Source organism: Schistosoma haematobium, chromosome 6 (assembly GCF_000699445.3).
Source record: "Schistosoma haematobium chromosome 6, whole genome shotgun sequence".
Lineage (NCBI taxonomy): Eukaryota > Metazoa > Platyhelminthes > Trematoda > Strigeidida > Schistosomatidae > Schistosoma > Schistosoma haematobium.
Window position 1 is genome coordinate 18,897,874 of NC_067201.1, and position 13,189 is coordinate 18,911,062.

General features: G+C 40.9%; 1 protein-coding gene across 1 annotated transcript in view; it reads left to right on the forward strand.

Moving 5' to 3' along the window:
* The first annotated feature begins 6,896 nt into the window (after nt 1-6,896).
* Nucleotides 6,897-13,189, forward strand: part of QCR2 (ubiquinol-cytochrome c reductase core subunit 1) — a 43,125-nt gene continuing 36,832 nt past the window's right edge. Inside the window, exons 1-2 of the mRNA XM_051217047.1 lie at nt 6,897-7,231; nt 7,274-7,390. Coding sequence (XP_051065682.1) covers nt 7,223-7,231; nt 7,274-7,390 — 126 coding nt within the window. The 5' untranslated portion in view covers nt 6,897-7,222. The remainder of the gene's footprint in view (nt 7,232-7,273; nt 7,391-13,189) is intronic.

Genomic DNA, 13,189 nt, shown 5'->3' on the forward strand with positions numbered 1-13,189 from the left:
ACTTAGAGGTAAGAGTAACCCAGGTGAGTTTCATAATTTCATTAGATTATTTCGTACTATATTTATGATGCGTGATAACATTTCGTAGTTGCTTTCACGTAAACTAGTCATATATTCTGTCACTGCCGTCAAGTTTTAGTCGAAATCATGTACATTTATGACTTGTTAGTCGACATACTGTGATAAAACATATTGCATGTACACGAGCACGCTTAGTCCATGTCTCAAGTACACATGTTGTCGTATTTAATATGTCACTTAACGCTAGGTAATAAGCTCTTTGTATCAGCCTTTTACGAAATGGCCACGTTACCTGGACCCTCTAAACCTTAGTTACATTGGTGGTTACCATTTTAATTAATGTTTATTATACCCCTTGTATTTGCTATTAATTCACACGTTAAATCATGGCTCGACTTCCTTATTACACGACAGTCATTTTAATTCTATTTTCGGTTTATTTACATGCGATACGGGTTTGGAAAATATCTAAACGTCCTCGAAAATTCTCCACGAACCCAACCATAGTTTTCGTATATGTTTTTATTCACACATCCCACTGTTACGCTAATAATGCTTAAACGAACGTTCAGTGCAACTGTCAGTATACGTAAGAACGATGTTATTTAGACTTGACATTGTAACACATCTGAACTATTGTAGTTGTTCTACTTCGATGTCGTACTTCATTTTATGAAGTATTGTTTCCTCGTGGCTGTTATTTAACAGATGATTCCGGTAAATCAATCGGCTGTTCAACTACTCGACGATTTACAACCTGTCCAGTTCAATTGGTGGTCTGACGACAATATCATTCGCGCGAATCATCAGTTTATGCAGTCGAGCGAATCTCCTGCAAGCTGAAAACGATATTGTCGCCTCTATCCCAACACTGACAGCGTTTTTCACGGGTATCATTGACATGAGTCCAGAGTGACACTCTTGGTTTCTTATGTTCTTTTCGATATTTTTCTGTTCACTAACCGAACAAACACGCAGCATTCACCGTTTATCATCTTTTAGAGACTTCATCGTGCCACCTTTGCTGTCGATTTGTAGTCTTCAACCCTTATTGACTGTAACAGCAGTAATCGGCTTTTCAAACTCTGACTACAAATTGGTCAATAGCTTCGCACAACGAAATCACGACCACTCTTCACGGTTATACTTCTGTACTTACGGTTAGTCTGTTAGATATAGATATAACTAGAAGCTGTCAACGACACTGTCTGGCATTCAAATTTAAATCAATGACAGTATAGACTTCGGCATCGATTGATAGTACATTTATCCTACTATTGCTATAGCATCATTACTCTTGCGGTAAACTTAACGTTTCTCATCAGAGGAACTGAATTACTTGTCAAAGCTATATATTTCAGCGCGACTTGATAGAACAATAAGACGTTTTGTTCTTTTCATTATTTCTATGGTTAATCGCTTTACGTTTAACCAACGTCGTACCAACATATTATTATTCGTTGTTTTCCCGATCAGTTTCTGCCGCCTACTTTCCATTTTGTTTTACAGCTCGGAAATACCCGGAGGATTCATATTAATCGTTTGGTAATCTCCGGTGCGCAACTAGTCCCAACGTGTTTGGTACCGATTCAAACGACCGTTGAATCTGGTGGGGGGAGTATTGTAGGGCCATCGAAATGTCACTAAGCCCTAGCCAAATCATCCGTCAGTTGGATCACTGAATGTCGAACAGATCATCGCTACCTGCCAAGGTCATGTACAAGCAACGCGCATTAGTTAATCATTACGCCATGGACTGGCCCATGCGGCAGTGGTCTTACTTTCGCTTGTATCTACCTTAACTAATATATTTCTGTAATAACGTCCTCTGTGTTGTACAGTCTTCAAAGCATCTATGGTACCTTGATACGTCAATGGGGTAGTCCACGTAAGGTGCTGACCATGAGGTGTGACTTCGACGTTAGTTGGTTCGTCACACCATTCACGTCTAACTCGAGTAGGCCTGCAATCATTTTCGACATAGATCGTCTACGTTGGTGATCAACACTGGTGAGCAAGACTTCGAATAACGCAACGTATCAGTATGATCTTTATTATTGCATTCTATACTTATTCTTTTTCATTTTTATCATCGCCTATGTTAATCTATCACTGTGAACTTTCGTTGCTTCATGTCAATGTTGATTAGTATTTAAACTTAAATACTTAGTTCAGTCGACAGAACTAACCAATCAACTACGATTATAATCGGCTATCGTGGTTCTTTAACAAGCATTAGCAGCATGTAAATGCTCCTGTGTAATATGTCTGTTAAAATATCAACCACTCGTGAGTATAGCCACAAGGCAACACGAACGCACACCTGTTTGTAACTTATCCACTGGTATAAATAAGACGATTAACTATCGACTATAAATTCATCTTTCTGCTTAACCACTATCCACTAGAATGTTTTGCTTTTTTACCACTGCCTGCCTAATTTCCAATTGCTGAGTTCCATGGCCAAACAGAGGATACGAATGCTAGAAATTTACGGTGAGTTTGAACTATAAATTTCCTGCGATCTTAGATCTCGTTTAGACTGTTCGTCAGGTAATGCTATATATTCGGCTTAAATTAATTCTGGACTTATACAAATTCAGTCTACAATGCTGTGTTAATCGAAAAATTTAATCAACAGTACCTCGTACATAATCCAGATTCAAACTACTGCCTACTTCATATCTTCATTACTTAGAGGTAAGAGTAACCCAGGTGAGTTTCATAATTTCATTAGATTATTTCGTACTATATTTATGATGCGTGATAACATTTCGTAGTTGCTTTCACGTAAACTAGTCATATATTCTGTCACTGCCGTCAAGTTTTAGTCGAAATCATGTACATTTATGACTTGTTAGTCGACATACTGTGATAAAACATATTGCATGTACACGAGCACGCTTAGTCCATGTCTCAAGTACACATGTTGTCGTATTTAATATGTCACTTAACGCTAGGTAATAAGCTCTTTGTATCAGCCTTTTACGAAATGGCCACGTTACCTGGACCCTCTAAACCTTAGTTACATTGGTGGTTACCATTTTAATTAATGTTTATTATACCCCTTGTATTTGCTATTAATTCACACGTTAAATCATGGCTCGACTTCCTTATTACACGACAGTCATTTTAATTCTATTTTCGGTTTATTTACATGCGATACGGGTTTGGAAAATATCTAAACGTCCTCGAAAATTCTCCACGAACCCAACCATAGTTTTCGTATATGTTTTTATTCACACATCCCACTGTTACGCTAATAATGCTTAAACGAACGTTCAGTGCAACTGTCAGTATACGTAAGAACGATGTTATTTAGACTTGACATTGTAACACATCTGAACTATTGTAGTTGTTCTACTTCGATGTCGTACTTCATTTTATGAAGTATTGTTTCCTCGTGGCTGTTATTTAACAGATGATTCCGGTAAATCAATCGGCTGTTCAACTACTCGACGATTTACAACCTGTCCAGTTCAATTGGTGGTCTGACGACAATATCATTCGCGCGAATCATCAGTTTATGCAGTCGAGCGAATCTCCTGCAAGCTGAAAACGATATTGTCGCCTCTATCCCAACACTGACAGCGTTTTTCACGGGTATCATTGACATGAGTCCAGAGTGACACTCTTGGTTTCTTATGTTCTTTTCGATATTTTTCTGTTCACTAACCGAACAAACACGCAGCATTCACCGTTTATCATCTTTTAGAGACTTCATCGTGCCACCTTTGCTGTCGATTTGTAGTCTTCAACCCTTATTGACTGTAACAGCAGTAATCGGCTTTTCAAACTCTGACTACAAATTGGTCAATAGCTTCGCACAACGAAATCACGACCACTCTTCACGGTTATACTTCTGTACTTACGGTTAGTCTGTTAGATATAGATATAACTAGAAGCTGTCAACGACACTGTCTGGCATTCAAATTTAAATCAATGACAGTATAGACTTCGGCATCGATTGATAGTACATTTATCCTACTATTGCTATAGCATCATTACTCTTGCGGTAAACTTAACGTTTCTCATCAGAGGAACTGAATTACTTGTCAAAGCTATATATTTCAGCGCGACTTGATAGAACAATAAGACGTTTTGTTCTTTTCATTATTTCTATGGTTAATCGCTTTACGTTTAACCAACGTCGTACCAACATATTATTATTCGTTGTTTTCCCGATCAGTTTCTGCCGCCTACTTTCCATTTTGTTTTACAGCTCGGAAATACCCGGAGGATTCATATTAATCGTTTGGTAATCTCCGGTGCGCAACTAGTCCCAACGTGTTTGGTACCGATTCAAACGACCGTTGAATCTGGTGGGGGGAGTATTGTAGGGCCATCGAAATGTCACTAAGCCCTAGCCAAATCATCCGTCAGTTGGATCACTGAATGTCGAACAGATCATCGCTACCTGCCAAGGTCATGTACAAGCAACGCGCATTAGTTAATCATTACGCCATGGACTGGCCCATGCGGCAGTGGTCTTACTTTCGCTTGTATCTACCTTAACTAATATATTTCTGTAATAACGTCCTCTGTGTTGTACAGTCTTCAAAGCATCTATGGTACCTTGATACGTCAATGGGGTAGTCCACGTAAGGTGCTGACCATGAGGTGTGACTTCGACGTTAGTTGGTTCGTCACACCATTCACGTCTAACTCGAGTAGGCCTGCAATCATTTTCGACATAGATCGTCTACGTTGGTGATCAACAATATATTAGACGAAAAGATTGTTGTCCCCTCATCATCCCTCTGGGCATCACCTATTTTTTTAGTGAAAAAAAAACTGCTCTCTACGACTGTGCGTAGATTACCGACGTCTTAATACTATAACTAAACATGATTCTTTTCCTCTTCCGTTGATAGACGCTACATTAGAATCCGTGAAAAGTGCTTGTTGGTTTTCGACTCTGAATTTGGCATCTGGGTACTAGTAAGTGGAACTTTGACGTCGAGATAGGAAGAAAACCACATTCATAGTACTAAATGATCCATATGAGCTTCAAGTGATGTCTTTTGGGTTAACGAATGCTTCAGCTATCTTTCAAAGACTAATGCTTGATATATATTGATAACATTGTTTATGGCAGAACTCCCGAACAACACATTGCTAACGTAAAAGCAGTTCTTCAATGCCTTAGACAACACGACTCAAGAGCAAAACCGCCCAAATGCCGACTGGTGCAGAAAGAAGTAATCTTCTTGGGACACCGTATCACCGCAAATGGTGTAGACACAGACATGAAAAAGACACGTGCCATTGTTAATTGACCGCAGCCAGAATCACCCGAAGACGTTCGTAGTTTCCTGAGGCCCGCTTCTTCTTTCAGACGCTCTGTTCGTGATTTTGCATCATTGGTAGTGTGGTTCGGGATTTTTATATCCGTATCAGTAGTATATAGCTGTGGTCAGGCATAGAATGTTTTTCAGCAGATCGATAAGGAAAGAACGGAAACGGTACTCAAGTGGTATGAAAATGCATGAGCAATGAAATCTGAGGCAATGGACTGATATTTGCAAAAGGAACAGTGATTTTGCGACGATGGATTGATATTTTGTAAATTAATGATTTACTATATATGGTTCTCAGATTTTAGTGAGATGTTCTGTAATTTGTGCTCAAATACATTCGAATGTCCCCGCTGATGTTCTGCTCACTATAGTAGCACCTTTGCATCGATTGACACACAAAGGACGGGGGGTTTAACAGACCACCGAGTGTCAGCATGCGTTCTATGCTTTAAAGGCACAGCTTACCACCACACCCATGTTAGCCTTCCTGGACACCTCAGGAGATGGGGGCGATTAATGCTTAATATGGATGCTAATTCTTCGGCCATTGCGTACGCTAGTCGACGACTAAGCAACAGTGGAGCGAGATATTCCACAACACGCTGCGAGATGTTAGCGTTGGTAAAATTCCTACAACGCTTTCTTCGTTATCTAATGGGTCGACGCTTTCGTGTGAGCACGGATTACCGTGCACTCCACTTGCTTCGTTCTTTCCGCGAACCAGAAGGACATGTAGCACGCTGGCGAGAACGGATAAAGGAGTTCAGTTTCACATGCGAGTGTCGATCGGGAAACCAACAAATAAATGTGGATGTTTTGTCGCAGATACCTCAGCCCCCTGATACCATTAATGCTATCGTTTCTACAGCCCTGGAGATTGTTTGGTCTTCCTTGCAAGCAGCAGATCAGGATCTACAGCCTATTTACCAAAGGCATATGCATGAAAGTAATAAGCCATCCATGAGGGAGCCAAAAGATCAGGCCGTAACAAATTGTCGTATTTGCAGAAAATGGAGCAGCTTCAAGTTGTGTGTTAACACGTTATTCCTAGTTAATAAATCGAGACAACCCTCGCTAATACTTCCGCGAGTAAAGATTGTAACACGTGTTGCTGTATAAAATCGCCTCAGGAAACACCCCGTGCATCGTTGATCCCGAAGGGGCACCAGGACCATACCAGCGAGTGTGCAATGATATCATGGGGCACCGACAACGGCCAAAAAAGAAACCCGCTACATATTAGTTATGATGAATTATTTTACTAAGTGCTGTGGAGCAATACCCATCTCACATCAAGACCCCTTCACGGTTTCACGGGCTTTCATTGATCATCGGGTTTCCAGTTACGGTGCCCCATTCTCACCTCATTACAATCAAGGTCCAGCCTTTGAAAGTCATCTCATCGCTCAAATATGCCGGCTATTAGGAATCAAGAAGACGCACTACTGCGTATCACCCAGAGGGTAACGGCCTTGTAGAAAGAACAAACGGAACTATTAAAGCCATCCCACAGTCGTTCGTCAGCAGATCGTTGCCGGATTTATGGGATGATGTACTGCCCCAATGCCTTCTAGCTTATCGTACATCGGTACATGGGTCCGCGGGATTCTCATCCGTCATTTTTTCCCTCGATGAGTAAATTTTATTGTTTTGATCGTTTACTTCGTATTAAGACTACTGTTTGCACTTAAATTTATTTCACTGAATTTTATTTGCATGAAAAGACAACCTAAATATGAGAACAACTAATATTCACTCAACCCAAAGGACACCCAACAAACCCACAGCAATTGGATTACGAAATGGCCGCCTCATATCAAGCTATTCAAGGTCGTTAGACGGAACGAGGCAGATTCAAGCGAGCCTGACATTTTAACCACCCCTTTCCTGCGGGTCTTCAGATGTCTTCGGTAAGCTACTTCGTATATTGGTCAAACGGTTTTTTCTTACAGAGCTCCCGATTCTGCGCGTTGACACAACTTAAGCGTGGGGCTATTAATATTGCCACTTCATGTCAGGTTGGACAGAAGAAAGATGTCTCTGTAACTCAAAGTGCGGAAGGAATAAAGGTATGTTGGTGTAGTTGTAGCTTTCTGTTTGTTTATTCAAACATCGTTTTCTAGATGTTTTTCAAATTCCTTTTTCATGATCCATCGACCATCTTGCTCTGAGAGTCGGACTTCAGATACTTGTTAGTGTATATATTAGTCCCCTGCATACATATATATGTTAAAGGTTGTAAAACCATATAAATCTAGATATGCTAGAGTCCTAACCCTTTTCGCACCCTTAGGGCTTATCGGACATGGCTTTGTCGTTGTTCTAGATTGCTTGATACATAACCGAGCTCCCAATTTTGGGGAAAATCTGACCCATTTTGGGGAAATTTCGGGAAACCCGCTATAGTAAACTTTGGGGAAATGGCACTAAAACCTCAATATTTCCCTAAAATTCCCCTTAACCTTGGTGAAGGCCATTTGACTTCGGGAGTTCCCCCAAAATTTCCCCAAACTTAGGAGATTGGGTAGTACTCGTTCTTGTTCATCACCCAAGTCGGTAGTCTTTTCATAACCACTTAGATGTCGAGAAGTTGTTTATCAACATAGTTCTCGTATTATTACGTTGACAGTTTGAACATACTGTCATAGTTAGTTAGTGGGTGTTAAATTGCAATTTCGATTTGTACTTTGAGGGGAAAACCCAAACCCTGTTTCTTTTCTTAGTGTGTTTCTTTGGATGCCTAGTTTATTTTAATGAGTCAGTTTCAGGCTCAGATGATAATTCTGGTAGTTTGCTCTAGAAGTTATTCATTAGTCAGGAAAACCCATTTATCATGTTTTTTTAAATATTGGCTTTTGGACACCTGTGTCTAAACTGTTCGGACCTTGTTGGAAGAAATAGAGAATATATATCAAGTCCAAAATGACTTTGTTACTCTGTATGTCACTACTAATAGCCTTAATTTGCGTCCAGATAGTGTGGGATGGTCTACTTTCCCCAAAACCCGTAACATAAGCCAAGTATCCAAGGAATTATCAAGTTACCAGTCTTCTATAATTTTTCCAAAGGATTCGAAGTCGCCATTCATACTATTGTTTGTGTGCTATGTACAACGTCCCGGTTTGGACTTCACTAGAGCTGTCTCAGCCGTGGAGAAAACAGTTAACTAAAGTTTGTCTTCACGTTCATACAGTCCCAAAACCTGTAGTTGGAAGTAGACGGGAGTTATTCGTGATTTCCAGACCATAGCTTTATGTGACCCTTAGACCACTGTAAGTTAAGACCTAAGATAAGGACGTTCATCTAACGTTGTGGTTATTGCCACCTGTGTGTCTGACGTTGAAGACAGTCATTGACTATCTTGAACCAGATTACCAGAAAGTGGAGGTCGACTTGGAGTGTACTTATATCATCATCATCTGCTACTTACCGTATTTTGATGTTGCAGCGTAATGTAGCGTTTGTGACTTAATTATTCGTGGAATTCTGTTGAAAAAGTTGATAAACAATGGTGGGCCTAATATCGAGCTCTGAGTACTGATTTGCAAGAACAAACTTCAAAATTGTCGGTAACCAACTAATAAGCACATCTAGCGATTCCCAAACTTTCCAGCTGTAGTAAATGCAGTGTTTGTGACTGATGAGTGTTTGGCGTAAATCGATACAGGATAAATCTGATTTTGTGTTATCTATTGACTCTCTCTAGCTCGCCTTTGCCAACACGTTTCACGTGTACAATAAGCCATTTCTGAAGCCATGCTGTGTAACATGTGGGTTTCTGTAAAGGTCACAAAAGTTTTCTGGTGATTTCCTACAACATGCGAGGCTTATCGGTCTGTAAATTGATGGATATTTTCTGGGTTTTATCCTATGGTTCAAAGTGACTGTCATCTGATTTTGCGACCTCAAATGGGGTCCTACAAGGCTGTCCACTATCTCCATTTTTGTTCAATTTCATCATAGACTCACTGCTGGAAATAATGTTCTTGTGGACTGAATTTTCGGGTATTGATCTCCTACCAGGAGGTCCACTTATCGACTTAGAACATGCAGATGACATAGTCCTGTTTGATGAAGACGCTAATGCAGTCTTTTGGTAGCACTGAGAAACAATGCCAGGGTGTTTGTGATGCGTTTCTCCCCATCTAAATGCAAGTTGTTACTTCAGGACTGGTCTGCGCCAACACCTGAACTAAGGATAGGGAGTGAAGTAGTCGAACGTGTCGACAATTCCGCTTATCGTGGAAGTCTGATCATCCTTAATGGGTTGGTGTCTGACGGAATCTCTGCATGGATTCAGAAAGGTCGTTTGTTTTCTGCCAACTTACGTGACCTATTGCGAAGGCGAGATATCCGTCTATCAATCAAGGGGAGAGTATACTGTGCAGCAGTTCGTTCTGTTTTACTTTACAGCTGTGAAACGTGGCCATTAAGAGCAGAAGATACTAGTAAGCTACTAGTATTTGATCATAGATTTCTTAGAAATATTGCTCGCATCTGTTGTAATCACCGTGTAAGTAGTAGTGAGGGTTGGAAAAAAGTTAAGGGCGGCCAAACCAAAACATGGCATCAGTGCCTGAAGTCACGAACTCCTGGTCTGAGCCATGTTTGTAGACGCAGACTACTTGGTTGGGGTCCGCCCGACTATCGTAACCAATGGTTGGATACTCTTTGTGACATGGCTCAGAATCAATCACAAAGGCGTAGGTGTCTTCTCTTAAACCGTGAGATTAAAATGATCTTTCTTTTTACGAATAAATTCTTTCTTCCTGTATAATATCCTTATACGCAATCTTTCTTTTATATATTACTACCATTGAAGTAATTACTTCTATGAATTTGTTGTTCATCTTGTTGTGTTAATGAGGTGTGGCGACTCGGACCGATGCATATATGTTACTGGTCCTAGTTTGTAGCTGACTGACTGACGGATTGTCTCCTATAAGATAATGACGGATACAACAGCAGTCATCGAATCTTCAGCAATGTTATACGCCATATAGAGACTTTATTTTGTAGGTCCATCAGTTGTCAGCATTAATAAACACAGTGTCGAAGGTCAATTATCTTGGTGTTACCTTTTTCCTCTGATCTCTCTTTGTCTTCTCACGTTTTATTGTTATCGAAGAAGGTTTTCTGTCTGACATAAAGAGATTGCATGCTCTTAGGGTTACACGTCATTTACTCTTGCATTTTATCAATTCTTGCATATTACCTATTATTCTTTACGGTTTTCCACTATCCTTTCCTGAACTTTTGAGAAAAGACTTTGCTTTGTTGCGGAGAGTGCTGAAGGCAGTCAGCTAGGTGTGTGGTGAATCTTTCGAGGTCATAATTAATATGGTTGTGGAGCGACATCTAATGTCATGCAAACTCCTGGCAGGTGTTATTTTATCAGATACTAACTATTCCCTTCACTCATGTCTTTCTCTTCGTATATCTTCTTGTAGAACGAGACGAAATTACATTAGAATCCAAGCCCGCAAGCAAAAGTATAAAAGTACTATAATACCTTACTCACTTACTTGCTTACTTACTTACTTACTTACGCCTGTTACTCCTAATGGAGCATAGGCCGCCAACCAGCATTCTCCAACCCACTCTGTCCTGGGCCTTCTTTTCTAGTTCCATCCAATTCTTGTTCATTTTTCTCATGTCTATCTCCATTTCTCGGCGTAATGTGTTCTTTGGTCTTCCTCCTTTCCTCTGGCTTTGAGGATTCCATGTGAGGGCTTGTCTTGTGACGCAGTTGGGTACTTTCCTCAGTGTGTCCTATCCACTTTCAGCACTTCTTCCTGATTTCTTCCTCCACTGGGATCTGGTTTGTTCTCTCCCACAGTACGTTGTTGCTAATAGTGTCCGGCCAACGGATCCGAATTATTTTGCGTAGACAACTGTTAATAAACACCTGTATTTTCTGGTTGATGGCTTTCGTAGTTCTCCAGGTTTCTGCCCCATACAGTGGAACTGTCTTGACATTTGTATTGAGAATTCTGACCTTGATGTTGGTTGACAGTTGCTTTGAGTTCCAGATGTTCCTCAGTTGTAAATATGCTGCTCTTGCTTTGTCGATCCGCGCCTTCACATCTGCATCAGATCCACCCTGTTCGTCAATGATGCTGCCCAAATATGTGAAGGTTTTTACATCTTCCAAATGTTCTCCGTCAATTGTGACTGGATTGGTGCATGCTGTGTTGTATCGGAGAATCCTGCTTTTCCCTTTGTGTATATTGAGACCTATTGCTGCTGAGGCTGCTGCCACACTGTTCGTCTTCTCCTGCATCTGTTGTTGCGTTTGGGATAGAAGGGCCAGATCGTCTGCGAAGTCTAGATCATCCAACTGCATCTTAGATGTCCATTGTATCCCGCGCTTTCCTTCAGACGTTGACGTCTTCATGATCCAGTCGATCACCAGGAGAAAGAGAAAGGGTGAGAGTAAGCAACCTTGCCTAACACCGGTCTTCACTTCGAACGACTTTGTCAACTGTCCTCCATGCACGATTTTGCAGTGTAATCCATCATAATCCATCATCGAAGAAGTTTCCATAGTGTTGTTCTGTCCACGCTATCAAATGCTTTTTCGTAGTTAATGAAGTTGATGTAGAGTGATGAATTCCATTCAATTGATTGTTCCACGATGATCCGTAGTGTTGCGATTTGGTCTGTACACGATCTATCCTTACGGAATCCTGCCTGTTGGTCACGAAGTTGGGCGTCTACGCAGTCCTTCATCCTGTTTAACAATACCCTGTTGAAGACTTTTCCCGGTATTGAGAGAAGAATGATGCCCCTGTAGTTATCACACTTGCTGAGATCGCCTTTCTTCGGTATTTTGATCAGAAGTCCTTCTTTCCAGTCTGTTGGTACTTGTTCCTCATCCCAAATCTTATTGAAGAGAATGTGTAGTATCCTTGCAGTTGCCGCTACGTCTGCTTTTAGTGCCTCTGCTGGGATGTTGTCCGGTCCTGCTGCTTTGCCACTCTTGATTTGTCTGATGGCCATGCTGATTTCTTCAATTGTTGGTGGGCTACAAAGAACCAGTGGATTTCTTCAAAGTCTATCACACTGATGGATTCTCGCAAACTCGTCCCATCAGGTTCCGAACATGAGTAAGAGCAACAACAAATCAGATCTAGGTTAAGAAAAAGTCTAAGAAACGACCGTGAGCAGTGGTGGGCAACGAAAGCAAAAGAGATGGAAAAAGCGGCGACTATAGGGAACACAAGACAGCTTTACAGACTAATAAAAGAAACTGGAATTAATAAGTCAAGTGTAAGTGAGATTATATCGGAAAAAGACGATACACTCATCTGCTCCCAGTCCAGGCGTTTAGAACGATGGGCGGAACATTTCAGAGAACAGTTCAGCTGGCCATCAGCTACTCTACAACTACCCTCCATTCCCAGACAGTGTGAATGGAACATTGAAGTAGGTCCCCCAACTCTTGCTGAAGTTCAAAAGGCTATAGTTAATCTGAAACGAGGAAGGGCAGCTGGTCCAGATGGATTGGCTCCAGAGGTCTTTAAGGATGGTGGTCCAATTTTAGCGATTAGGTTGACTAATATTTTAGCTAGGATCTGGGAGTTAGACGTTATCCCATCTAACTGGTCACAATCACTTATCGTCCCAATATATAAGAAAGGGTCAAAATCATCCTGTGACAACCACAGAGGAATTAGTTTAACTAATATAATATCTAAAATACTAGCCTCGATAATTATCAGACGCCTAACTAAGACTCGTGAACTGTAAACACGAGAGAACCAAGCTGGCTTTAGACCTGGTCGTGGCTGCATCGACCACATATTCACCATTCGTCAGATTCTAGAACACAGGCATACTTATCGACGTCCGACAATGGTGGTCTT